This window comes from Ochotona curzoniae, unplaced genomic scaffold (genome assembly GCF_017591425.1).
Source record: "Ochotona curzoniae isolate NIBS_2020 unplaced genomic scaffold, NIBS_Ocur_1.0 contig_21, whole genome shotgun sequence".
Lineage (NCBI taxonomy): Eukaryota > Metazoa > Chordata > Mammalia > Lagomorpha > Ochotonidae > Ochotona > Ochotona curzoniae.
Genome location: NW_024465322.1, coordinates 3,114,759 through 3,140,329, shown reverse-complemented (window position 1 = coordinate 3,140,329; position 25,571 = coordinate 3,114,759). Strand labels below are relative to the sequence as shown.

At 41.1% G+C, this 25,571-nt stretch overlaps 1 protein-coding gene across 2 annotated transcripts in view; it reads left to right on the top strand.

Annotated features, from left to right (window-relative positions):
* The window catches only part of PHTF2 (putative homeodomain transcription factor 2), an 83,004-nt gene that overhangs the window by 11,718 nt on the left and 45,715 nt on the right, over positions 1 to 25,571 (top strand). For both annotated transcript variants that reach the window (XM_040971153.1, XM_040971161.1), the window contains exon 2: positions 12,985 to 13,064. In XM_040971153.1, the coding sequence (XP_040827087.1) occupies positions 13,020 to 13,064 (45 nt within the window). In that variant the 5' untranslated portion in view covers positions 12,985 to 13,019. The remainder of the gene's footprint in view (positions 1 to 12,984; positions 13,065 to 25,571) is intronic.

The following is a 25,571-nucleotide window of genomic DNA, read 5'->3' as shown; positions in this document are numbered from 1 at the left end:
CCCCAAACAGCTCCTGCCTCCTGACATTGGCCTGGCCACTGTATCTGGGTGGGCCATTTGGGGGGTGCAACTGCAGGTGGAGGTCTCTCCATCTCCCTCTCTCTTTCTAAAACAAAAACAAAACCAAAAACCACTTAAAGTTCAGCTATTATTTCAAATCAGAGGACAAGTTTGTTTATACTTTTTAAATGTGATTTGTGGTATGAGAAGCTGGAACTACTGGAAACAAGTGTGCTATATTTAGAGCCCGAGTTCTTATTCCGTCTCACAAGGCTCATGATGAGGAAGGGGTTGTGTTCAAAAGAAGTTACAAATGTGTGCACAACCTCCTTTTGGATATTTATAAGGCATCATGATCTGTTAAAGGCTCTCAGAAGGCCTGCAGGAAGGAAACCTGTTTGACTTTTTTGAGTTAGTTGGTAGAGAAGAGTTGGGCTACAGATTTACCTAATTACACATACAAAAATCATCGACTTAAACATGGCATTTAACTGAAGTTATGTGATGTGATCATCAAGGGACTGAGTAACTTTGAGATCATGTCCCAAGACTGAGCTCAGGAGAAGAGGAGCAATAGCAAAGAAATTGAGAAATGGCCAGAGAAGAGCAAACCATTAGAAAGGTTTCCTAGCAGCTCCATGTTCCAGAAAGAAAGAACACCTGTCCTATACTGCTGACAGGTAGACGAAGATGAGCAACAGAGACCTGACCACTGGATTAGGCAACCAGAAATCACAGGTGTCTTTTTGTTTGTTTTATATATATTTACTTGAGAGAAAGAGGAAGAGCGAACTCATCCCATCCCTGTCCAGTGTGCCCTGAGGTTGGTGGGACTGGGCTGTGCCAGAGCTAGGAACTGACAACTTGATACAGGCCTGCGATGCAGGAGTGCAGCTGCCTGAGCCCTCCCCTGCCGTCCCCATCATCTGCATTCACCACAAGCTGGACTTAGCAGCCAGAGCTAAGGTTTTTTGTCAACTCACCAGTGCATAACCTTATTTTATTTGAGCTTTTTAAAAGCACCTTATTTAATATTTATGGTATGTATCTGCAGAGGACCGCAGTAGCATTGTGGATATTGATTTTGGGGGATCACAAATTATATAGCAAGCAGGTACATTTGCAAATACAGAGTCTGGGGAGATGGCCATCCATTATGTTAAATGAGTATTTTGAAATCTATGTGCCTGACTGCATTCTTCTGAGTTCCAGTTTACTGAAGCTATAGTTATTTGCAAATTGAAATTTAAAACTGGTTTCAGTTTGTAATTTTTACTAAAGTTCTATGGATGCTTGTTTTCAAAGACAGTTATACAAAGTTTAGTTAAAAAAAATAGAAACAGTGGAGAGCCCCGTCTCTGTCATGTCTCTTTCTCAGAGGCAAGTACCTAAAACTCTCTCAATGAATGTTCTATTTCTGAATGAATGAACCATTCATTTCCCCGCAGCGTATGGGGCAGGGCTTCTGAAACAGAGATAGGGAGGGGCGTGGGAGAGGGTGAGAGAGCTATCAGTCATAATAGAGCCCAAAAAGACAGAGAAAATTGGAGATTCTGGGACCTCCCTTGGGAAGAGAATTGTGAGTCAGGAACCGTGTCTAAAAACGAAAGCATAGGAGCAGATATGAGGACTGGCCGTTCAGACACTGCTTGGGGCACTCAGATGCCCTGTTGGAGTGACTGCACAGTTGTTCAACTGGCCAAGCAATGGAAACCATACATGACAGCCAGCTCATCTAGGCCAACAGGGGACTCAACTGATCAAGCTTTCCAGCAAGTATCTGAGTCTGTGGATGCACTAAGGTGGACTTTGTCAACTAACAGACTTTGAACAGATGTTTTCAACACTGGAGCAATGAAACTGACAATGTCTCAGAACTACCAGAACCACGGAAATAACACCTCAGAACATTCCTCCCCACATCAGAATCTCCAAGATGGCATCAAGCAACAGTCCCCATCCCTGGAGCTGACGTAGCTTGGCAGGAAAGAGTGGCTACCTCCCCTCTCTAACCTTCTGCAGACAGAGGATAAAAAGAAAACAGCAGTCCATTCTGCATCCACTCTTGACTCTCACAAGTGCCAGCAGGTGCTGGGGGCTAGCCCATCCCTGCCCATCCCTGTGGACCCAGCCCGCATGCCTGCTGAGGGGTGCTGCAGCCTTGTTCTGCCCAATTCACCCCCAGTTCTGCTTATTGTGCTCACCAGTGGGAGCTGCAGCATAGCAGGGGAGTTCTTGTAGCTCCCCTAATAGCTCTGCTACCAGTCCTGGATCTTGGATAGTGGCGCATGCCTGTGGTTGCTTGGACCCAGCCTGGCCTTCCCTGCCCTACCCCCAGTCCCATCTCTTGCCGGTGTGTGCTACAGTTTAGCCTAGCATGGCTTGGACCCATCCCCGGCTCTCATGTAAACCAGTGGGTACAGCAGTCTAGCCCAGTGAGCTCACTCCCTGTCCTGGCTCCCAAGCATGCCAATGGGTGCTCTGATTTAAACATTTTTTTTTCTTACACAGTGAGAAATCACAGGGATTTTAAAGTGATGAGGTCAGTGTTTTATGGAGTGACCCATGCGAAGGGACTGTTGAAGTAGTCTTGGTTGTAGCTGATATAGACCGTTATTTATACCAGGTCTGTCATTAGTAGGCTGGGGAAGGGTCCAATGAAAGAGGGTTTGGGAATGAAGTTTCTGTGTGTCAGGGATGGCATGTTGGTGATTGTGGCAGAAGATGGAAAAGGGAAGAGATTTGAGGAAGGAAAATACATTCTGTTTTTTTTTGTTTTCTTGGAGTTAGATGTACCAGTTCATTTCACAGAATGGTTTAAAACCCTGTGTTTGCTGCGAAGTATCTTGATTTTATAGCAACAGCTGAAGCTGGGTGTAGTCTTTGTACTTCCTTCTGTTAGAAATAGCAGAAGTAAAAGTACAACTGTTGTCAGTTTAGAACCCTATTTTTGGATACTTAAATTTTTACTTTAGTTGAGCCAGCAACGTAGAAGATTGAGTCTAGTATGTAAAGAAACAGATTTTAAAAGAAGTAAATGTAGCGATTTTCTGACTGAAAATAAAGTAGGATCACGGAATTTTCTTTCACCAAATGAAGGAAGGGAAAAAGTCATGTGGAAGAATGGCAGGAAACATGGAAATGAGAACCATGAAAAAGCTGTAACTTTATTTCAAATATTTCCCAAAGCAGAGGGCAGGGAAAACGAGCTCTGATTGGATATGACAAGGCTTCTGTCATTGTAGCTCCTTATCCCGGAAGTATAAAAAGGAGGTAAGGAGCCAGAAAGTCAAGGAAACATTGAGAAGATCCTCCATCACAGCGCTGAGTGTCAATGGAGGCAGGGGGCATTGCTGTTTCAAAAGCTTAGGACAAGAGCCAAAGCCCAAGAAGGGATTGGCTCACTGCCTGCCGTGGGGATAGGTCCTTCAGCTTTGGCTGTCCGTGTTCGGTGCTGTCTGAGCTTTCATTTTCCTATCTATTCAGATTGCAGAAAAGTAGATCAGAATTCAGTACCCACTTCTCAGATCAAGCTTGTGCGTAGATGTTTATACGTGTTCACAGATATAAGCATGTTGCCAGCTAAGGTGAGAAACGCGTTGAGAGCTGTCAAGGGGGAACCCAATGGGTATAGAATGAATAGGCGCTCGGGATAGCAATTTCCATGTTGAACATGGTTTTAAACAATGATATGATACCTTTAAAAGTAGTGCTACAGGAAAGAAAAGAAAAAAAAGAAAGAAAAGGAGAAGAAAGAGAAGAGAAAGCAAAGAAGAATAGTAACCATGACATGACTGTCCCATCCCATGTAGGAATAAGGGGGTATTCTTGAAGTAGAGATGGCAGCAAAAATGGAATAGCAAATATATTTAGAAATATAATCTGAGCAGAAATCATTGAACAGAAATCATTGAATTAGATGGTGAACATACTATCAGAAAAAAATTTTGAACTGATTGAAATTGGTTAGACCCTAGTAGCTACTGATTTTAAAAATGGAGAATTACTTTGACATCTGCCAACAGAAGAGAACGTACCCTTTTTTTTCTATATATTTTTATTTTGTTGATAATATTTACATAGTTGATTAGGGTGCAAAGGGTCAAGGGCTATAGGAAAGTGGCCAAGGCCATTGTTATCACTTTTTTTTTCTCCTTGTTATGTCTGAGGGAAGGGGAGAGATAAGGAGAAAAGCCATATCCAGCCTCCCAACCATCCCAGGGTCCGTGATGTAGTAGGACCTACTCTGAGGGCTCCACTCAAGTGGTTTATAGTTCAACAATTCTGATCTCGCCACTCCAGGCACAATGAAATTTCTCCAGAATCCGCTAGCTGACACAGTCCATCTCAGAGTCTCCATTTGCCTAGATTTTCACTGCCAGCCTTGGCTTGGGGTACTTGATCAATTTGTTCTGTCCTCCATCTTCTGAGAACATACACTTTTTTAAAGGGAAAAAAAAATTTAAGCTGACTAAGCACTTCTCAGGTATGGTCAATTCCAGAAGACAATATTTGCAAACTTAACATGCAATGGTATCAGATCGAGTTTGGCTGCTGTAAACAGTGACTAAAACCTATTGAAGGGTTAGGATCTTGGGGACAAGAAGTGTGGAATTAGCCCAAGAATGGTGTAGTGTCACTACTCGAGTCATCCAGATTCCTTCCTGTTTGTGTCCCTGGTGGCTGCTGGAGCTGTTACGTGGGAATAGGAGAGCATTTTCCAACTGCCAGTTCTGTCAACACTTTTTTGCTTTGTCTAGATCAGAACATATTGTGGTGACACCTAGCTGCAAGAAAGATTAGGGGAAAAAAAATCTTTTTTTTTTTGGGCAGCCATGTGCCACCAACATTTTGGAAGAAAACAGAACAGTGAAACAATCGGAGTCAGCCAGCAGGTTAATCAGATACCAAAGAAGGCAAGCTGGTATTCTCTAGCATGTGTGACCAGAGGGAATGTTGCATTTCTTGAAAACAGTAAGATGATTTGATTGGATCAAGCCAGCCTCCAGAAAATGTCCCCAGGTCTGAAGATATTATAAGAGAATCAGTGATAAGCGTTGAATCCATTTAAATACAGAAAAGAGTAGAAACAATTTTGAAAATGGTGATTATGGAATGAAATCTGTGGCTGTTTGGTGAAGATTTCTAAGCACTAGCTAGGTTTTTGGAGGATGTTTAAGCTTGTTAATTTTGCCATCCTTCATAGCAGGAAGTCCTTGGATGTAAAAGAAAGCTGAAACACAGACAAGGTGTTCAAATCACTGTGGCTTTTTTAAAGAATGATTATTTTTTTTTTCACTTTTCCCCTACTGCCAGAAGGATCCTTGGAGAACAAAGTAACTCTTGTTGAATACCTGAGAATCATGAGTTTTTTTCATATTTTGAGAGACTGAGCAAAAAGGCCCAGAGAGTGTGCCAGTGGGGTGGGGGTGACGAGGTTCCTCCCTCCTGTCTATTGTTGCTGTCACTCCTGGAATGTCTGGAGTGCCTGGGGTGGGCCAGGCTGAAGCTGGATCCAGGACCTACAGTCAGGGACCAAGCCATCACCTGTTGCTTGCTGGGCTGTGCACATTAGCAAGATTATATATATGGACCGGGAGCGGAGCTAAACTCCAGCTCAGGCACTGGGATGTGGGAGGCAGGCTGCCAAACAGATGCCTTCCCCAGAGTTCTTCCATTTCTTCCTTTCTTTCCAGTAGAGTTTGTAGAAAATTAAATTAAAAGGAATACACACTTAAATTTAAATATACTCGAGATATTCCAAGGCATGAAGCCTATGGTTTCCCTTCCCTGTTCCAGTAGGACTCCCCTTCATCCTTCACCTCTTCAAAGGGATGCTAAGTGTATGCTTTTACTCCTGTTCTCTGCCCACTCAAGCCAGCACAGGTTTGTCTATTTGCTTTATGAGATGACATCACATTCTTTTTCTTTCCACCCTTAAAAAATTCCACACCCCTCTGTTTATTTCCCTTCCTCTCCCTTTTACAGTTCTGTAAAAAGCAGCGTGTCCGTATCTACCAAGAGAGACAGAGAGTAAAGGATGAAAGATACTAACATTTTAAATTTGGACAGTTAAATTTGCTTTTTTAAAAAAAGCAAATTGCTTGGTTTTAAAGAAACTATGCTGGTATATGCAGTGTTTGGCACAAAATAATTACTGCCTCAAAAATACTACCCACGATTATTATTACTAATAAATAAAAATATACATTAATATGTGTTAAAATCTGGTCATGAGTAAATGCAAAAGTTTAAATTGGAAGGGCAGATCAGTTTTTCAGAGAAAAGGAGAGAGAGAAAGATCTTCCAACCACTGATTCACTCCCCAAATGGGCACGATGGCTAGAGCTGAGCTGATCTGAATCCAAGACCCAAAAGCGTCTTTTGGTTCTCCCACGTGGGTGTAGGGTCCCAAGGCTTTGGGCCATCCTTTGTTGTTTCCTAGGCCACAAGCAGGGTGCTGGAAGGGAAGTAAAGTAGTGTAGTCGGGACATGAACTGGCACCCATATGGGATCCCCACGGTTGCAAGGCAAGGATTTAGCCATTGAACCATCACACAGGCCCCCAAAGTTTAATTTGAGACCTATTAGGCTGGCAGACCTACAAGACATAAAAGTGAAAAAGTTGGAAGAAGTGATTAAATACACATAAGTCTGAAGCTCAGTATAGAAATAAAGGGTAGAAATTTGATTTGGGGAGCTAGGAACTCATTAACAATATTTTAAAATCACAGGTGGGTCACACACACACACACACACACACATATATGTGTACTTCCAAGTGGATTAATTAAATACTTAAATCTGTGCATTTCACAGATAACTTCATAAAGCCATTAGACTGAATCATCTAACCTGTGAAAAACAGAATTCAAGAAGAAAAAAGGCCCAGAACGCTGGAATAAAAAGTCTCCCAAAATGGAAGGAAAGCAGGTGAATGTGCTGTCATGGAATCCAAGAACAGTGTTTCACCAAGGATTGGGAAGGTGGCCAAGACATCCCTGAATTTAACACAGTAGAGGTTAGACACTTTTAAAAAGGGTCACTTATCTACTTGAAAGTTAGAGTGAAAGGGGAGCGAGAGAGGTAGAGAGAGACACACGAGATCGTCATCTGTTAGATCATTCTCCAAGTGGTTCTAACACCCAAGAGAGTGCCCGAGGGAAGCCAGGAGCCAGGAGCTTCAGCCTGGAAACCACATAGTATCATTGGCCCAAGTACTCGAGCCATTTCCTGCTGTCTGTTCAGGGGCGCTGGCAGGACTCTGTCTCAGGAGTGGAGCCATGGAGACTTGAATTTGGTATTCTGATCTTTCATCTGCTGGTTCACTGACCAAATGCTACAATGGCTGGAGCTGGGCCTCTCCAAAGCCAGGAGCCTGGAGCTTCTTCTGGGTCTGCCTTGTAGGTGCAAAGGTCCCAGGACTTGAGCCCTCTTTCATCACCTTCCCATGCCACTTGCTGGGAGCTAGATCTGAAGTGAAGCTGCCAGGACTCGAACCGGTGCCCATATGGGGTACTGGCACTAGTGGTGGAAGCTTTGCCTGTTATACCATAACGTCAGCCCTTCATACACACTTTATTAATGATTCCATTATCAGCCAATAATTAACATATCCATATTTGGTTGAACCCGATTGATTGATGGTTTTGTTTTGAGAAAGTAAATAAGAATATTAAATCATTTAGATGGATCACACTTCATTATTGTTATTTCCAGGCAGCACAGCAGTTAGGCAACACCAGAAGCACTTAGTACACTCTAATAAACACACTTACTCGATACGCTGATATAAAGAAGCATTTAAGTGGCTCTTTTTTTCTAAATCCCTGAAGAATGCTTCTGGAGTAGCAGAGGTTTTGTGGGTGTAGTTTGAAATCCTGAAACTTAAAAGGTTGCTTTAAAGGACATACCACGTGGCTCCGTAGAGGGACATCGTGGACAGTAATAAGTTTGGAACTCAGGAGATTCTCTTGAGTCTCACAGCAAAATGCTTTAAGAGGCTTATAGAGATGTTATTTGCCATTTATAAAATATTACTATGATTAGGTCATCCTCTAGCCTGAAACACACAGCCTACACATTGGTTTCATTCAGGGAGAGAACAACAAATACTCCTTTTATGAACTGGCATACTAGAAAACGGATAGCTGTGTTTATTTCATCTCTCTGTTTGAAACAGCCCTTCTTTGTGACAGGTCATGATTCCAGAGGAAGAACCGAAGCTTTCCAAGAAAGTGTGGTGGTGTGTAGGTCACGTGATTGCACAATAGATGTAAGACTAAGCGCTCTCGTTCTGCCCCTGCCGAGTTTCCTGTGGTGGAGTGTTACTTTTATTTCCCAGTTTCAGAATTAGTATAAAAAAAAAATCCTGCTCTGTGCTTCAGCATTTGGTACCCTTTCAAGTTTGGTTTCCAGCTTGGGAAGTCTAAGAAATGCTTATCTTGAGCTGTGGAGGAGCCTTGAGTTTTATGTTAAACTTGGAGCATTTGGCAAAGCAGTTGGGGCGGGTAGGTTTGAGTGGAACTTATTTTCATTGGAGCCTTTTTCTCTGCTGGTTTATTATGTATTGGTTGATTTAATGACATGCCGGTAAGTCAACCAGCTATAATTCATTATGTTTCAGAATATCTTATTGAATCTTATAGTATTAGGAAAGTGTTGAGCAGGTGGCTTTACAGTTTAGCCTTTAGATTCATTCATCTGGGATGAAACTTTGGTTGGCAGCTTTTTCGTTTGATTTGTATTCAATGTTCAGTGCCCACAAAAAGGTAGAAGAGCATGCAGAAATAACAGAGATGGATCACTATGAGTTCCGATACAGATGAGTTCACCAAAGCCCAGACAAGACAGTCTGCTAAGGCTTGCGAGTGAGAACAGAACAAGAGAACAATTTTGAATGGAGGAGTTTGGGGAAACTTTGTAAAGAAAACGGACTTTCAGAGGCCTTGTCAAAATCCACCATGCTTTGGAGCGTTCTATTCACAATTGGTGCAGAAGTGCAGTTGGTTTAGGGGAAGCAGGTTGTTTGAGAAGATCGGGAGCCATCAGGTAAGTAGATCCGTATCAGATTGTGAAGAGCCTCAGTATTACTGCAGTTAAGAATTTTATCCTGGAAGGAGAAGGCAGTCAATAAAAGGCCATGATATAAGGAAAATGCTGACATTCAGGGCCCAAGGAAATTCGCATGAACTACTTTTAAAAAATAAGTTCTTTTCTATTTTGCCTAAGAGTTTCTACTTAGTTAAATTACATATATGTAACACTGGTTTGATTAAATTTTAGAGCATGTTAATAAAACATTCAGCAGGACCTATTTATTGGAATTGTTGCTTGTTTAACCTTTGTTGGATTAGTGGGATATTTGGCTAGAGTCATTGGTGAAAAATTTAAGTCCCAGAGAACTCAGACTTATTCCATTCCAGGGTAATGGCTCGCTCTTATTACTTAAAAACTTAATTATTTGAAAGGCAGAGTTATAGAGAGGGAAAGGAGAGAAAAGGAGAACTTCATCCAGCTTTTTGACATGGGTGCAGGGGTTCAAGTGCTTGGGCCAACTTGCACTGCTCTCCCAGGCACATCAGTAAGGAGCTGGATTGGAAGTAGAGCAGCAGGGGACTCAGATGGGATGCCTGGTGGCTTATCCATTAGGCCCCAGTGCCAGCTCCTGAGACAGAATGGTTCTTATGATGTTTAGTCATTGCTATTTCTCTGCTCTACTTCCTCTAGTGAATAGTGTACTAGCTGTCCAGTGAGACACAAAGGAAGAATGCTACCCCTCATTTTCCTCAAGAGTATTTACATATGGTCAAGTGACCTCTGTGGCTGTGTTGTTTTGCTTTCTTAGTTACATAATAAACTCACTGGTACAACTCATTGCTGGCGAGACGCTCAGCTTCAACGTGATTTAGCACGAGCGAATACTTGCAGGGGAAGCTTCAGTCTCGGAGGAGGTAGGGTTTGAACTGCTTTAGAAGGATGCGTGAGTGGAGAAGAGGAAGGAGTTGGAATAACAGCACGGATAAAGTAAAAGGGGTGAATGTTAGCTGTTTTCTGAGCATGGTAAGAATCAATTTGGAATGTAAAATTTGTTTCAGGATGAGGGTGGGCCTTTGTAACATTGTAGAGCATTGGATGCACTAAGATTTTGTTGCAAGGAATGGTTAAAATATGGCAATCTCTTTGACTAAACCTCACCAGAAATACTTGCAGACATTGTTCTCTTTGGTTTTTATCATATAAAATCAGACTTAATACATCATCTCTTTCATAGTTCTTTTTTGCTTCCACCTGGTTTTTGGATTTGATGCAGTAAGCAGTATTTTGAATGTTTTGATAAGTCATGATGATTCAATCTGTATGAACACGAGAATTGTTTCGGAGTAACTGAAGTGAGATTTAAATATTGATATCTCTGGCTTTAGGAGTATATTATTATCTTCATGTCATTATATTCAATCTTGTGTCAGATCAATTTATCAAAAAGGTTAGGATCCTTTATTTAAAGTTCCCAGTAAACTTTTTATGCTCCATCTCCCTCCCCCGTAAATTAGCCTCCATGTCATGATGTAGTTTATGTTGTTTATACTTATATGAAATTTAGGTATTTTGTGCGTGCACCGTCAGATGCCTGGTGTGGAAACCTATCTTGCTTTGCCCTAAGACCTGTGTTAAAAATAGATATGAGCTACTCTGTGGTGTTGAAAATTTGTTGACACAATGGAAAAACTAGTAAATGAGTTTGCAGAGCAAACCCCGTCATTACTGAAGAACAGTGATTAACCAAAAACCCAATTGATTGGATTTCTATTTCTGTAAAACCAAATAAAATATATCATATTGAGGGCACTTTGCATGGTAAGCACACTGTTAGGTTGTTTTGAAATTTATTTCTGAATATAGGATCGGTTCACCAAAGTTTGTTAAAAAAAAAAAAACTCAAGAATTCCACACATTTAGTGGTGTGGGTGATAAAAAAATATTTCACATTTTGTATGTGAAGTTTTGGCAGCTGATGTGGGTGAAGTAGAAGAAGGTTAGGTAAAAAGTTGTCCTGTTTTTATACCTTTTCTGGTGTCTGTCCTGGCAGATATAATGAAGATGTAGTGTTATCGTGGACGGCCCTCTGGCAGAGCTAATAGCGAAAACCTTTAGGACTCAGAATGGTTAAACAGATACCTGCAGAGGTGTCTAGGACAAAACCAAATGAGAGATTTTAAGTCTGCCTAGAAAGCTCCCCCCCCCCCCACACACACAAAACAGGTCAGAGAAATGAAAGTAACTCCACTTGACCGAGAAGCTACAGTGGAGATGAACTTTAAAATCTGCCAAGAGCTCAAGTGTGTAGCTGAGAATGAAAATTACAGTTTTAGGATGATGAGGTGGCTGTTTTTGTTTTCAGTGGCAACAGAAAATGATTGCGTGTATCCTCCTCCACATTGCTTGTCGTTGAATAAAGAATACTTGTCAGTTTCTAGATTGGAAAAAATTTAAATATGAAAATTAGTGACTAAATACGTAGTAAAAAATGGAAGATCTTGTGCATGTCATGGGCTGCGGTAGGCATTTTACATGCTTATGTCATGTAGGGTCACAGAAGTCTGTGGAGTGAATAGGTGTGGTTATTCCTACAAGTCAAACAAACTGAGGTTTGGAGAGATTAAGTGACTTCTTCAATATTACATAATAGGTAGTGGAGCCGATATTGGAAGCCAGGTCTTTCGATCCTCTCTTTCTGCTATGTCAGGGTATTTGGCAGGAATTTCAAAACATCACTTGCTCCAATTCAATCAGTTAAAGGTTGCAATCATGTAGGAAAGATAAAGTAACTCGGTCTGTAGCACTCACGCAAGTGCGGCTTTATGCAAACCTGCTTTAAATATGTAGAAACTGATGATCTGAATGTTTGAATCTCCTGGCACTAATTCCCAGTATGTTTACGTACAGATAACACTCTCCTAGAGGCATCTGTGCTTGCAGGATGAGTTTATAAAACCCCTGGGTTTTGGTCACCATGGCCGACCATCGCCTTAGCATGTCTGCAGTTACAACCCTGCAGGTGCGAGGGTTGCCTCACCCTGCGCGTCAGATTCCCCTGAGATGATCCTGGTTGGTTAGGCATTCTAGAGCCAGGATTTGCTTGTAAACATGTTGTAGCTTATCCTTGCCACTGTGGTAGAGGTATACTGCAGTGACATCTAATGTCTAGAAAGGTATTCTGTTGTTGACTGGAATCAGTGTAAAACCCCTCTAAGGTTAAGGAGCTGTTATCTTCAAGTACCCGGTACTGTTTTAGTCAATCACAAGAAAGATGCTTTTAATGAGATCATGTGTGGTAAATTTCTAGCTACTGCCAACTCTGATACCTGGAAGGTTTTAGTAGTAATTATTCATTGGTGTTTGGCTCTAAGGTTGGCTTAGTATTTATTTCAAAATTTAGGCTTCTCTGGTTTCATTTCCAATCAATTTTTTTTTAATTGACCGAGCAGGGAGAGAATTAAGTAGGATTATAAATTTGGTGTATCTGATAAACCATCCTTTATCAACAGTAACTGACACTAGTCCCCTATAGATGCTGCAGCAAAACTAAATGACCTGTCACTGGGTGAATGAATTGTGTTTTATTGTCTATGGATCTGTAAGTGAAGATTCCCAGGAGAACCTGGAAAATTCTGAAAAAAAATTTTTTTTTCGAAGCTTAAATTAAGAAAAAAAAAAAAAAACCAATGTAACCTGTTTTTTTTTGGTAAGAAAATGCAAGTGTTAGATTCGTGCCTGAAGAGCCTCCTTTTATTATGGCAACTGAATTTTGTTTACTCGAGAGAACCTGTTGCTAAAATAGTAATGAGGAAGGGTGTAATATAAGCACATACAGTCATACGCCCCTTGCTCTGCAAGTCACCGGAGCACTGTGTTTGCGAGCCGTGCAGTCTCCTCTCGGAAGGTGGAAGCTAAGCCGTCTCTGTGTGCTTCTCTCTTACACAGCCTAAGATGACGACGGCGTGATGGTAGTGGGATAAATGGCGTCCAGAGTCACAGATGCTATAGTCTGGTATCAAAAAAAGGTAAGTGGATAGTCACAGCTTTGAACTTTGTCATGTTCGAATAATAAAAATGCACGTTTATTGTGTGCCAGAGATTTGCATAGAATGTTGCCTAAAAATGACAAAATGATTTTTAGGATTTGGGATGGAAGGGAATGAGTATTTTGGTTTTCCTTGTGCCAGATTTAATTCTGAAGGAACTAGAAAGGTTTTCTCTACTTTTTTGCGCCACATTACGAGAGTGCCTCGTCTGATGCGCTGTAAGTCAGATCTTCACGATTATGCATCTGATCAGTATTACGAAAAAGAACTAAAATTCTTATTTTCACTTCTTTAGAAGCAAACTGGATAGAGCTGTTGTGATTCTAAAACTATTGTATATCAAGCAGAATGACTGTTTTTAATGTGTTGTAAGATACAATTAATTAGCTAAGTCTTTAGTAAAACAAACAACAAAAAAAACCTTTGGGACTTTATTTCTCAAAGTGAAATATTAAAATGTTCCTTTTGATGCTTTAGAACCAGTCGTCATAACTATTGACCCTGTAATTCTTTGTTTCAAAATGTTTGCCTTTGTAAAATCAAAGAAGAAATGTTGCTTTTTAAAATTGTGTAAGCTGTTTACTCCTTGAAGAATGTTACTTATACTGTACAGAATGCATGCCATTTTATGTAATATCTTTAGAATATGTAATGAATTATTTGTGTTTTGGCATTTTAAAGCGTTTGTGATGCGTTATTCAGGCTTCTGTTAATAAAGCGTGTATTTAAAGCTTTTCCTGTATGGGAAGAAAAACAGTAAGTGGTAGCTAAAATACTTGGACGAAGCCTTTCTGTGGATATTTGTAGCCTATTTGTGTTCTGAGTAGAACATGCTGTACCTGTGTAATACCACATTTTTTTATATAGGGTGCTTCATTAGAAGACTTACTGCTGATATACTATTGATTCAGCCGTTGATAGTTCTGCTTGTATGTTAATATCACCTCTGCTTAAACCTCCAATTAATTTGAAGTCTAGTCTGCTTGAAGAGTGAAGCAAAAGAAAATTGAGTGAAAGGAAACTGAAAAGAATTGTTTATAAAGATTTTTTGCATGCATCTTTCTTTATGTCTGTTTGAAAGGTGATGTTTAAAAAATATGTTCTCTATTTGGCTTTTCCTAAAGAGAATCCCTAATATACTTGCTTAGTCTTTCCGGGAGATTGGTGGGCTTGAAATATTGACTTACTTTCAGTTAATATGGTCCCGTATTTCTTATGTGGTAGTTTTTTTTACGTACCAGCTGGTTGTGACTGGTGATGCTTCTCAGCCTGTCCGGTCCTATGGAAACTTCTGAAATTGTAATGCAAGCCAAGGATCTTATTTCAACAAAAACGTATAAGGCATGCGTGCACACACACACACACACACACACATACACACACACACGTCACATCTGAGTTGACACTGTGCTAAGATGCTCAGTGTTAGATGACTTTAGGCATTTCGCTGTCTTTGATATTGTGACTGTTCTGCAGTGGTATCAAAGTACTATAAATAAAAACCAAATATTATTCACCCTCGTTTGTTTGAATTTTTTGTTTGCTGGCTTGGCTGTAACTCATTTCAAGGTCAGCTTTCCCCACTGAGAAATGGTGCTTTTCAAATCTTCATTTGGAGTGTTTGGTCACTAGACTCCAAAGGGCCTCAGAACTGTTTTAATATCAGAGGTGGCATGTCTAAATTATTTAAAATTATAAATATATAAAAGTTCTTATTAAGTATTTCTTATTTTTATGTTTTATCAAAACTGCATGCTTTACTTTGATTTTTTTTAAGTCTTTTTTTTTTTTCCCTTCAAAGATGTACTTACTTGGAGGAGCTTTGGAGAGGGTGTTGTGAGCTTTCTCTGTAGGTGGCTGCAGTGGCTGGGATCATGTGCCCTCCTTGCTCCTTCTGGCTTCTTATTTTCAGAGGGAGAATTCTTTATCTTCTGGAAGCCCTGCTGAATAGGATCTTGAAGTTGCATAAATTCAATGACGTCATTCTTTCAAAACATATAATGATTGATCCGATTCTTCTTTGGAGATCAGATTTTGAAATGATGAGATTCTGTTTTTAGAAGAGTATTTAAAAGTTGCATGAAAATACTTCCCACAGTTAAAAGACGAAAAAAGGTACTGGTAGTATTCTCTGGTGCTGATAAAATTATGAACTTATCAAACTGAGGAAGAACTATGATAAACAGGGGGACTTCAAAAAGTTTATAAAAAGTGGATTGACAAGTTTATTTTGGTGTAAAAATGTTTGAAAATCCAGGCATATACATTTTTCATAATATACATTTATGAGTAAACTTTCTGAAGATCTCTCTTGGTCATTCCCTTTAGAGAATCAGTGGCTAGCAAGAAAACTTGAATATGTTTAGTGCTGTGTGGATGAGAGACAAAAATAGGCTTTGTTTAGTAATGTAAACGTAATAAAAATATGACCTTAACCGGTAACTGCCTTCAGTAGCTGGAAGCTTCAAATCCTCTACCTTTCTAAACTGAATCCAGCCATGTATGCTTGTGTGTGTGTGTGTATGTGTTTGAATGTAAGTATGTACTTAGGACATTTCGGAGTGGTAATTTGCCCGGGGTTTGCAGACAGTTAGGAAGTATGGAGTCCCAGCTTCTAATTCCAAAAATTTGTGCTGTCATAACACCATTTAAGATGACCTTTTTAATTAGTATTTCTTCTTATTATTATTATCATTATCAGTTTATGATGCAGTTCCGTAGGCTCTGGGATTCCCCTTACCCCCACCTCCAATGCCCCGCCTCCCACTGAGTTCCCCTATATTATTACTATAGTTCTTCAGAAACAGTCATATGTCCGTCATCGCGGGCAAGGACAATGGCAGAGAGAAGATGACTTTTGTTGAATCAGCTTTGCAAGTAGGACAGATCCAAGCCATAATATCTCACGAGAGCCAATCTGACCTTTGAAAGCTGTGCCATGCAAGGTGGGGGAGTTGATCTCCTGAGCGACAAGTTTGTGAGGGCAGAGCACTCCCTGCGTCTCCTGCTCACCTTCCCTGGATTTCTGGAGCTGACTTAGTCCTTCCTGCCGCAGATGGCTCTCTCTGCACTATGGGAACAGACTCCACGTGTGTTTCCACGCCTCTTCTTCAGCTCCCCGGGGAAGAAAAGTTGTGGCTGGGGCTAGGTAGCCTGCATTTCCTGCCTTGCGCGCTATTCCTGATACCTCAAGGAGTTTCTACTTTGAGAATTCTTTCTCCTACAGAAGCTTTAGAGCCAGGGAATGACAGAGTCCGCAGTGTCACACGGAACGAGTTCTGATTAGCTAAGCCACTAGTGGCGTGCTGTTTCTCTTGCCAGTGACTGGCTCTGAATGGGACACGCATTCCAATCCTAGCTAGTGTTATGCAGTCTTCTGGAAGGAGGCTCTGTCACTTCTTTTTTTAAGAATGTATTTATTTATTTATTAAAGATTCATTTATTTTTACTGGAAGGTCAGATTTACAGAGATAAAGAGATAGAGAGAGAGAGAACTTTAATCTGCTGGCTCACTCTCCAAGTGGCTACAATAGCCAGAGGTGAGCCAATCCAGAATCAGGAGCCAAAAGCTTCTGCTGGGTCTCCCATGCAGGTGCAGGGTCCCAAGACTTTGAGCCGTCCTCAGCTGCTTTCCTAGGCCACAAGCAGGGAACAGGAAGGGAAATGGAGCAGCCAGGGTACGAACTGGCACCCATATGAGATTCTGGGAAATGCAAGGCAAGGACTTTGGCCACTAGGCTACTGCACTGGTCCCGGTTTATTATTATTTTTTTTTTAATATTTTATGATATGGTTCCATAGGCACTGGGATTTACGCCCCCCCTTCCCTCACTAATTTTCCCCTATTATGACAATAGTATGAGACTCACTTCCTTTAAAAAAAAAAAAGAATGAAGAGCCTGTAATAGAACAAAACTTGTGTAATGCTTATTATGTGCCAAGCATTGTTAAAGTGCTTCGGATCTGTTAACTAATATAATGTGATCAAGCGAGTGAGATGGAAGAGAGGATTTTCATCCTGTGTCTGTGCCCATTGATGGGCTGAGACTCCATTGCTAAGGCTTTTGTAGTAAAGCTGCCGGTGTGAGAGCAACTGCCAGCCAGCTGATGATGGCAGAATTGAGTCAGCTTTTCAGTTCCTTTTGAGCCACAGAATTAGCTCAGGAAATGATCTGCCCTTGAGACTTCCTACTGTGTGAAATAATCTCCTAGACAGTCATTCGTAGATGAGGTGGTTGATGAGGTAGGGTTTTTTTGGGTGGACAAGGGAACAGGTGTTTGCTGCTGAGGGTGTCAGTGAGAGACAGGAATGCTTTCCAATGGGATCTGCTACCCATATACTCATCTTTTGCCTCCTGGTGGACATGCTAGTAAGTCCATACTAGACAATGAAGAGAAATTGAAAAAGAGAAGTAATATCTCATAAATAAACAGGCTTGTAACATTAAAAAGTGTTATTTTGTTATTTTCCCTAGGTTTACTTTTTTTTTTTAAAGATTTTTTTTTTTTTTAATTGGAAAGTCAGATATACAGAGAGGAGGAGAGACAGAGAGGAAGATCTTCTGGCTGCTGATTTACTCCCCAAGTCACCGCAATGGCCAGAGCTGCACTGAGTCAAAGCCAGGTCTCCCACGTGGGTGCAGGGTTCCAAGGCTTTGGGCCGTCCTTGACTGCTTTCCCAGGCCACAAGAAGGGAGCTGGATGGGAAGTGTGGCTGCCGGGATTAGAACCCGCTCCCATATGGGATCCCAGAGTGTTCAAGGTGAGGACTTTAGCTACTGGGCTACAGCGTGGAGCACCTTAGGTTTACTCTTAAAGCTGATTGGAAGAGCACCATGCTTTGGCTTTGTGACATTTAGCAGCTAATATTGAGTGTGTTATTGAATCTCTCCGAACCTTAGTTCCTTTGTATGGTGCAGTTCTTTTGCCAGGAATGTCTTATAGATTTTTTTTTTTAAAGATTTAGGCTAAACCCTTACCTTACAAATGCTGGGTTTTCATATGGGTGCCGGTTCATTCCCAGCTGCTATACTTCCCATGCAGCTCCCTGCTTGTGGCCTGGGATATCAGTGGAGGATGGCCCAAAGCCTTGGGACTCTGCACCTGTGTGGGAGACCTGGAAGAAGCTCCTGGCCCCTGGTTTTGGATTGGCTCAACTCCAGCCATTGTGGACTTTTGGGGAGTGAACCAGTTGATGGAAGATCTTTCTGTCTCTCCTTCTCTCTGTAAATCTGATCTACCTTTCCAATTAAAAAAATGTCTTTAAAATTTTTTAAGAAAAAGATTTATTTAATTATTTGCCATGTACTGTTATAGAAAGAGTTCTTCCATCCACTGGTTCACCCCCCAAAGGGCTGCAATGTGTGGTAATTGGTCAGTCCATAGCCAGGAGAATGAAACCCCATCAGGGTCTCTTGGAAAGCATTGGGACCCAGGATCTTGGGCCATCATTCGCTGCTTTCCCAGGTACATTAACAGGGAACTGGAATAGAAGTGGAGCAGCTGGGATTTGAACTGGCACCGTGGCGGGAGGCTGGCATCACTAGTGGCAATTTATCCTGCTTGGCTATAACACTGGCCCTACCTCGTCAAGGTTTTTCTTTTAAAAATATTTTAAATGGTTTATGACTTTTAAAAACTAAATATGAGATACGAGCTTAAAGTAACACTAATAATTATTCTATTGCTAAAATATGAATAGGTGATAATTAGACTGTCTTGCAGTGCTTGGGAGTTTTTGTAGCGACCATCTGTGCTGTACATATTCCTCCTTCCTCCTGACCAGAGAATGTGGGTGTGAGGGTCAGGCCATACATGCTGCCTCACCCTCTTGCCTGCTGTTATCAGTCCAAGTGTGTGCAAGAACTTGAGCTGTCCTTTTATAGCTTAAAAAGAAAGGAAAAGACTGTTCAGCCTCTGTCACCAAGGGGTCCAAAGGATAAATGGAAGGCCTTCCATTTGTGGACAGAAGGAGTGTGAGACACAGCAGAGACGCAGAAGGGGCCACAGGGGACTGTCACAGACCAGCTGGCGCTGCGTCCTGGTTCTCTGCACCCCGAGGAGAGCTTCCCTTCTGCCTCTAAGGAGGTTAGCCCTATCAGCCAGTAAATCAGCTGACTAATGCTAGGAGATTGTGTGTGTATCAATGTTTATATGTTTAAACATCAACATTTCTTTTTAAACGAAAAGTACGCAGAAAGTATGAATCTGCTTTAGAAACTGACACCTGTATAAATTAGAGCTCAGGTCCAAAACTTCCGTGCCCTCTTAAGGCACAACCCTCCACGGGCCATTGCTGAGGCACCGTATTTTTTTGTTTTAAGATTATTTATTTTTTGATAGAAAGTCATATTTACAGAGAGGAGAGACAGAGAGAAAGATCTTTTGTCCACTGGGTCACTTCCCAAGTGGCTTCAGTGGGCAGAGCTGAGCTGATCTGAAGCCAGAAGCTTTGAGTCTCCCACATAGGTGCAGCGGCCCAAGGCTTTAAGCCATCCTGGACTGCTTTCCCAGGCCACAAGCAGGGAGCTGGAAGGGAAATGGAGCAGCCAGGACACAAACCAGCACCCGTATGGGATCCTGGCAGATGCAAGACGAGAATTTAGCTGCCAGGCTACTGCACCTGGCCTCATGGCACTGTATCTTAATGGGCAGCGAGAATACTGATGTGGGGTTTGGGTAGCAAACATTTGAATCTTTGTTTTTGAAAGTCTGTAAACTTTGGATAAAAGTTGCTTACCTTATCTGAATTTCACTTTAATACATGTTTACAAATGGAATAGAATGTCATCTTTTCCATTTATTTGAGGTTGAGTTCATGATCTATACACATAAAGTGTTAACATATTGCTTCTAAACACAGGGTAAGCCTCCACTAAATGGAAGTATGTCTTATTATTGCATGCTATTACCAAAACATCAGACTTTTAATTTCCAGTTTTAGAACAGCAGATATTTAACTCGTGTTTGTTGTCTAACAGCTAAGTCATGACTAAGTGACATTTATAGACCTCAGCCTTGCCTGCTTCAGTCATTGGTCTTTTTTAAAAAAAGAAAAACAAAACTCTTCCTTTTTAACAACACTTCCTCGCCAAAAATAATACTTGTCTTAGCACAAATATGTTGTTTAGTTGCAGTACCATTTGCCTTTTCACCTAAGATTTTTCTTCCCTGTTTTTGTCATGAAGTTGATTTTCCACCCTCCCATCAATGTACTCTTTCCAGTTTGGGCAGCTCTCATCAGAATAATCTGGGTGTTAGTTTGATTTGTTTATCAGAAACTATGGTCAAGAATTTGATTTTAGAGATCACCTAGTTCTTGCCAAACCCTTTGCTTTATGCATAAGAAACTTCAGGCCCACAGAGGGTAATCTATAACTCACTTGCAGTCACGAGGTAGTGATAGAATCAAAACCAAATTCTGCTGACAGGCCACTGTTCCTCTCGTAGTGTGCTATCTTTGAAAACAGATTGAGGGGGCTTAGTGCAGTAGCCTGGTAGCTAAAGTCCTTGTCTTGCATGTGCCAGGATCCTATGTGGGCGCTGATTCGTATCCTGGCTGCTCTACTTCCCTTTCAGCTCCCTGCTTGTGGCCTGGGAAAGCATTTGAGGATGGCCCGAATCCTTCTGTACCTGCACCTGTGTGGGAGACCCAGAGGAGGCTCCAGGCTCCTGGCTTCAGATTGGTGCAGCTTTAGCATTGGGGCCACTTGGAGAGTGAACCAGCAGATGAAAGATCTTTGTCTCTCTTTCTCTGTGTAAATCTGACTTTCCAGTAAAGAAAATACAATAATAAATAAATCTTGAAAAAATAGATTGAGGAGACTTTTATAATTCTTTGTTTAATTTGGGAAGATTTCTTTTTTTTTTTAGGTGCCTTTTGACGTGAATGACTCTGGAGAGGTATTTGTTGCTTTTTTATAAAGGTACTGTTAATATTACACAAGTACATAAACACATATGGTTTGATTTGACAACAATAAAGAAATCCTGAGGATGTTAGATTACCATCACACATTTCAGCAGCATTTTGTTCTAGAAGTCTTCCATATTGATTCTTGTGGTTACTTTACTGGGAAGGTGAAACACATTAAACTAATGATCCTATCAAGATGTTGCAAGAAGGAGCATTCATTTCCCCTAGAGGTTTCATAATAAATGAATGTAAACTAGATGAATTAAAACAGCACAACTTTGTTTTTTTTTTTCTCAGTGCAGGAAGTCAGAACCCCAAAATCAAGAGGTCAGCAAGGCTGCTTCCTTCTTGAGGGAGACTCTGAAGGAAAAATGAGCCCGAGATTTCCACTAAATGGATGGAAATCCATTTCTCGGCTTCTCCTAGGGTTCTTGATAATATTGAAAGTGCTATGAAGAACAACAGAGGTAGCAAGTGAACGCCAGGCATGATGTGCTGTGGACACTCGAAAATACTGCTCTAGCAATTCCTCTGCTGCCCTTTTTAATTTTGCTAAAAATGCGCTGTTATTGTTAGTGACACAGGTGTTTCGAGGTCTTGGTTAATTGTTCTTTTCAGTTGAACAGATAACCATTAGAACTGACCGAGTTCCTTTGATATTGAAAATGCTGTACTTGGAGTCCCCTTTGCTTTAGTTTGTAGCACAAAAATAGTTTTTGGATTTTTTCCCCCAAGCTTTTCAGCATTGCAAGTAGAATAGGAAGGACGTTTTCCAGTGTTTTTTGATGAATGCTTGCTACTGTCTGTTACTATGGCTGTGATCTACAAGTCATTGAGATTTATTGCCCTTTTGTTTTCATTTCTACAGCTTTGTCCTGATTCGTAGTTTGATCAGCAGAAGTTTAGGTAAATAAATTATGCTACTTCAGTGCAAAACTTGGAAGAGAACTTCCCCTTGGGTGAAAATCCAAGTGCTCCACTGAACTGATTTTGCTAATAGCGCTTTGGATAATTCAGAAACGCTCAGTTCTGTCTTATCTGCCCCTCCCGGCCCTCCCCGTCATTATTGTTTGAGGTTACTTTGTGCTAGAATGTCACTTCTTCCGGAAGAATTAGAAATGCAGCACAGTGGGTTAAGCCACTGCCTTCAGTGCCAGCATCTTGTATTGGAGCACAGGTTGGAATCCATGCTGCACTGCTTCTGATCTAGGTCCCCGCTACTGGAGTACCCAGGAAAACCATGGAATATGGCCCGAGTGTTTGGGTCCCGCTTGGGATTCCTGGGTAACATTCCTGGATTCTAGTGTCAGCCTTGCCCAGTGTTATCCATCACAGTCTCTCTCTCCCCATTTCTCCCTCTCTCTCACTCTGCCTTTGGAACAAATAAGTATTTGTTTTTTTTTTTTTAAATAAAAAATATAGAAGAGAAAGATGTTTTAGAAATTAACCTCTCCAGCATCTTTGTTTGTTTATTTTTCTTAAAGATTTATTTATGTTTGTTTGGGAGGCAGATTTACAAGAGAAGGAGAGACACAGAGACAGGATCTTTCATCCATCTTTCACTCTCCAAGCAACTGCGGTGGCCAAAGCTGAGCTGTTTGAGCCAGGAGTCTCTTACAGATCTCCCACATGGGTGACAAGTGCCAGGCATTTGGGCCATCCTCTGATGATTTCCCAGGCCACAAGCAGGGAACTGGAATGGCACAGGAGCACCCGGGACATGAACTGGTGCCCATGTGGGGTTCCAGTGGTGTAAGACTGCTGGCCCCTTGAGTGTCTTTATTTTACAGATGAGAAAACTGAAACCCTGATGGAACAGGGAGCTCAAGGTCCCGTGTTGCTATTTTTAATGTTTGAACAGTGGTAGCTGTACTTACTCAAGATAGCAGCTGTGCAACTCTCAGAAGGAAAAAAAAAAATGGGGTGTGGGGGAGCAAACCAGCCTTGCACTGTTCCCTAGCAAAAGCCTTCTGGCTGCTACACAGTAATATTTATAGACCAGAAAAACCTCGATATGCAGCACTCCCTGAGTGTAAAGGTACTGCGTTCAAAAGCATTATCAGTAGAAAATTACCTATTTTTTTAAGATGTTGGGGGCATAATTTTGCTATGTTCAGGCACTGTAACAGCTAGACACATTGTATTCATTTCATGTTTGTTGTGCTTAAAAATAGAGTACTTGGCAGTAGACAGATTTTGTCCTTGTTACGTATCAGCTGGAAATTCCTATTTGTACAGAACGTCCCTGGAAGGCTTCTAGTCAGTTGCTTGTGACTTCTCAAGATGATAAATGGAATGTTTACTCCGGTAAAAGGAAAGCAGTCATTTACCTATGATAGTTGCTAGTTACAGCGCCTAAAAAAATAAAGCAGCTGTTTATGCGTTACTTTTGGTGGGAAGTATGAGGAAATTTAAACAAAAATGTTATTTGAATGGAGTTGAAATTCTCAAACCTCCTGGGTGTTGGAAAGGAGCATCTTTAATGATGTACTGGAAAAGTCGGCGTTGTCCTTATTCATTCTCTGATGAATAAATTTAGAGATGTTAGTTAAGGATATAGTGGTTGCCAGTTACATTCCAAATAGCGTGCAGTCAGTTTATCTTTAGCCATGGTAACAGACGTAGTAGTAAAACAAATTGGTGGATTACCATTGCCAGGATAAAATTAGATGTACCAGCCAGCCAGGAGAGACCTGGGAATAGCTGGCACACTGTTGTTCATTTTCTGTGTTTATAGTTCTGGGAAGAAAGACATTTTATAAATGCTGTTTAATAGGGCAGCTTGGAACCTAAATTGGTCTTTGCCAAATGGCCCGTGGAATTTATCCAAATAAAAGATGTTGATTCAGTACCAAAGCTTGAGTCACAGGAAATAAAATGCCAGAGAAGGTACACAGCCTAAAAGTTTCCCATTTGAACTTTTGCCAAGAATTATTATCCCTGTTGGGGAATCTTTGTGTGTGTGTGTGTGTGTGTGTGTGTGTGTGTGTGTGAATTTTTGAAATGATACCTTCCATTAGTTTGTTTTCTGCTTTTGGCATGTTCCCTTCTGCCCATCTATCCCTCAGCACACACATGTACAACCTTTATCATGGAATTAGGGATAAGCTAAAGAATTCTGGTTTACCTGGTTTGCGGAGGTTAGTTTAGTTTCTATCAGATAAACGACAGTCGGTAAAGATCAAGATAGCGGAGTGGCATTATAAAATGTAATTATGTTAATGCTTTGAGGAGTCAGAGGAGGAGATCTTGTATTTCAGCCTCAGATTTGTAGGTAGTTCTACTTTTGTCAATCCACTGTGATACTTTGATGTGTTCTTTGTTTATTGGTAGAAAACAAGGAAGAAAAGGTGCCTATGGAGCCACATTACAATAACTTTATATTGGGAAAAGGCAATGCATTTAGTTTTACCAGTGCAATTTGGCTTTTAAAGCCACAGACTTTTATTATCAAGGTTTTCCCTCTCTATAAAAAAATAATGTCCTGGTAGGATTTGCATTCATCTGCACTTAACATCATGGGCCTACTATGTGCCGGCACTGAATTTTTTTTTTTTTTTAACTCTGAGAAACAACAGCGTGTTACTGCAGGATAATCCTTAAAGAGCTATGGAAAACTCAGATTTAAATTTCTCTGAGCTGGTTCCTCCAGTCACTCACTGTTATGTCACTGCTTCCGTCTCTTGAGTGTTTCTCAGATTTACAGCCTCATTGTTCCTTCATTTTTAAAGAAGATTTTGTGTAATTTTTTAATGTAAAAGGCATATTTTAGAGAGGAGAGACAAAGGGAGATTGTTCATCTCTTGGGGCACTCCCCAAATGATCACAACAGCTGGAGCTGAGCTGACTGGAAGCCAGGAGCCAAGAGCCTCCTTGGACCTCCCATGTGGGGACAGGGGCCCATGGACTTGAGCTGTCCTCTGCTGCTTTCCCAGAAAGTGGAACAGCCAGGACATGAGTTATTGACCAAATGGGATGCCAGCACCACAGACTGAAGCTTAGTGTGCTGTGTCCTGGAGCAACTCCTGTTCCTTCATGCTTGTTCCAGTCATTTCCTTCCTACACTGTCCAGAATGACTTATCTGAAAAATTTGACTTTGTCACTATCCCATATAAAATGCGAGAGTCATCAGAGGCTTCTTTTTGATGTGATTAACAAGTTTTTTCACAAAATTTTAAGGAGTTTTCTGACCTAATCTCGCTTAGCTTTATAGTCTCATTGCTTATCCCTTATAGCCTTCACTTTGTCTTAATTTTGTTGTTATCCTTCCAGAAACTGAAGTATCTTCATGTTGTTTTTCATCTTAGTACTTGGACTGCCCACTTTTTAAAACGAACTCAGCATTGGTCCTTGAAACCGTAAGCAGGTCACGTTCCCACAAGGTCAAGGTTTTGTGATTATAGGGTTTCACATCGTGAATAAGTGCACATGGTGTGGCCGGCTTTAAGTGCTTGTGTCAGGGGCACATAAATTCTGAAGTTTATTTGAATTAACTTCCTCCCCAAACCCCAAATATCCACAGACCATACTGGAAAAGATGCTGGTCTGTGGGCAACAAGGCGTGTTGTAA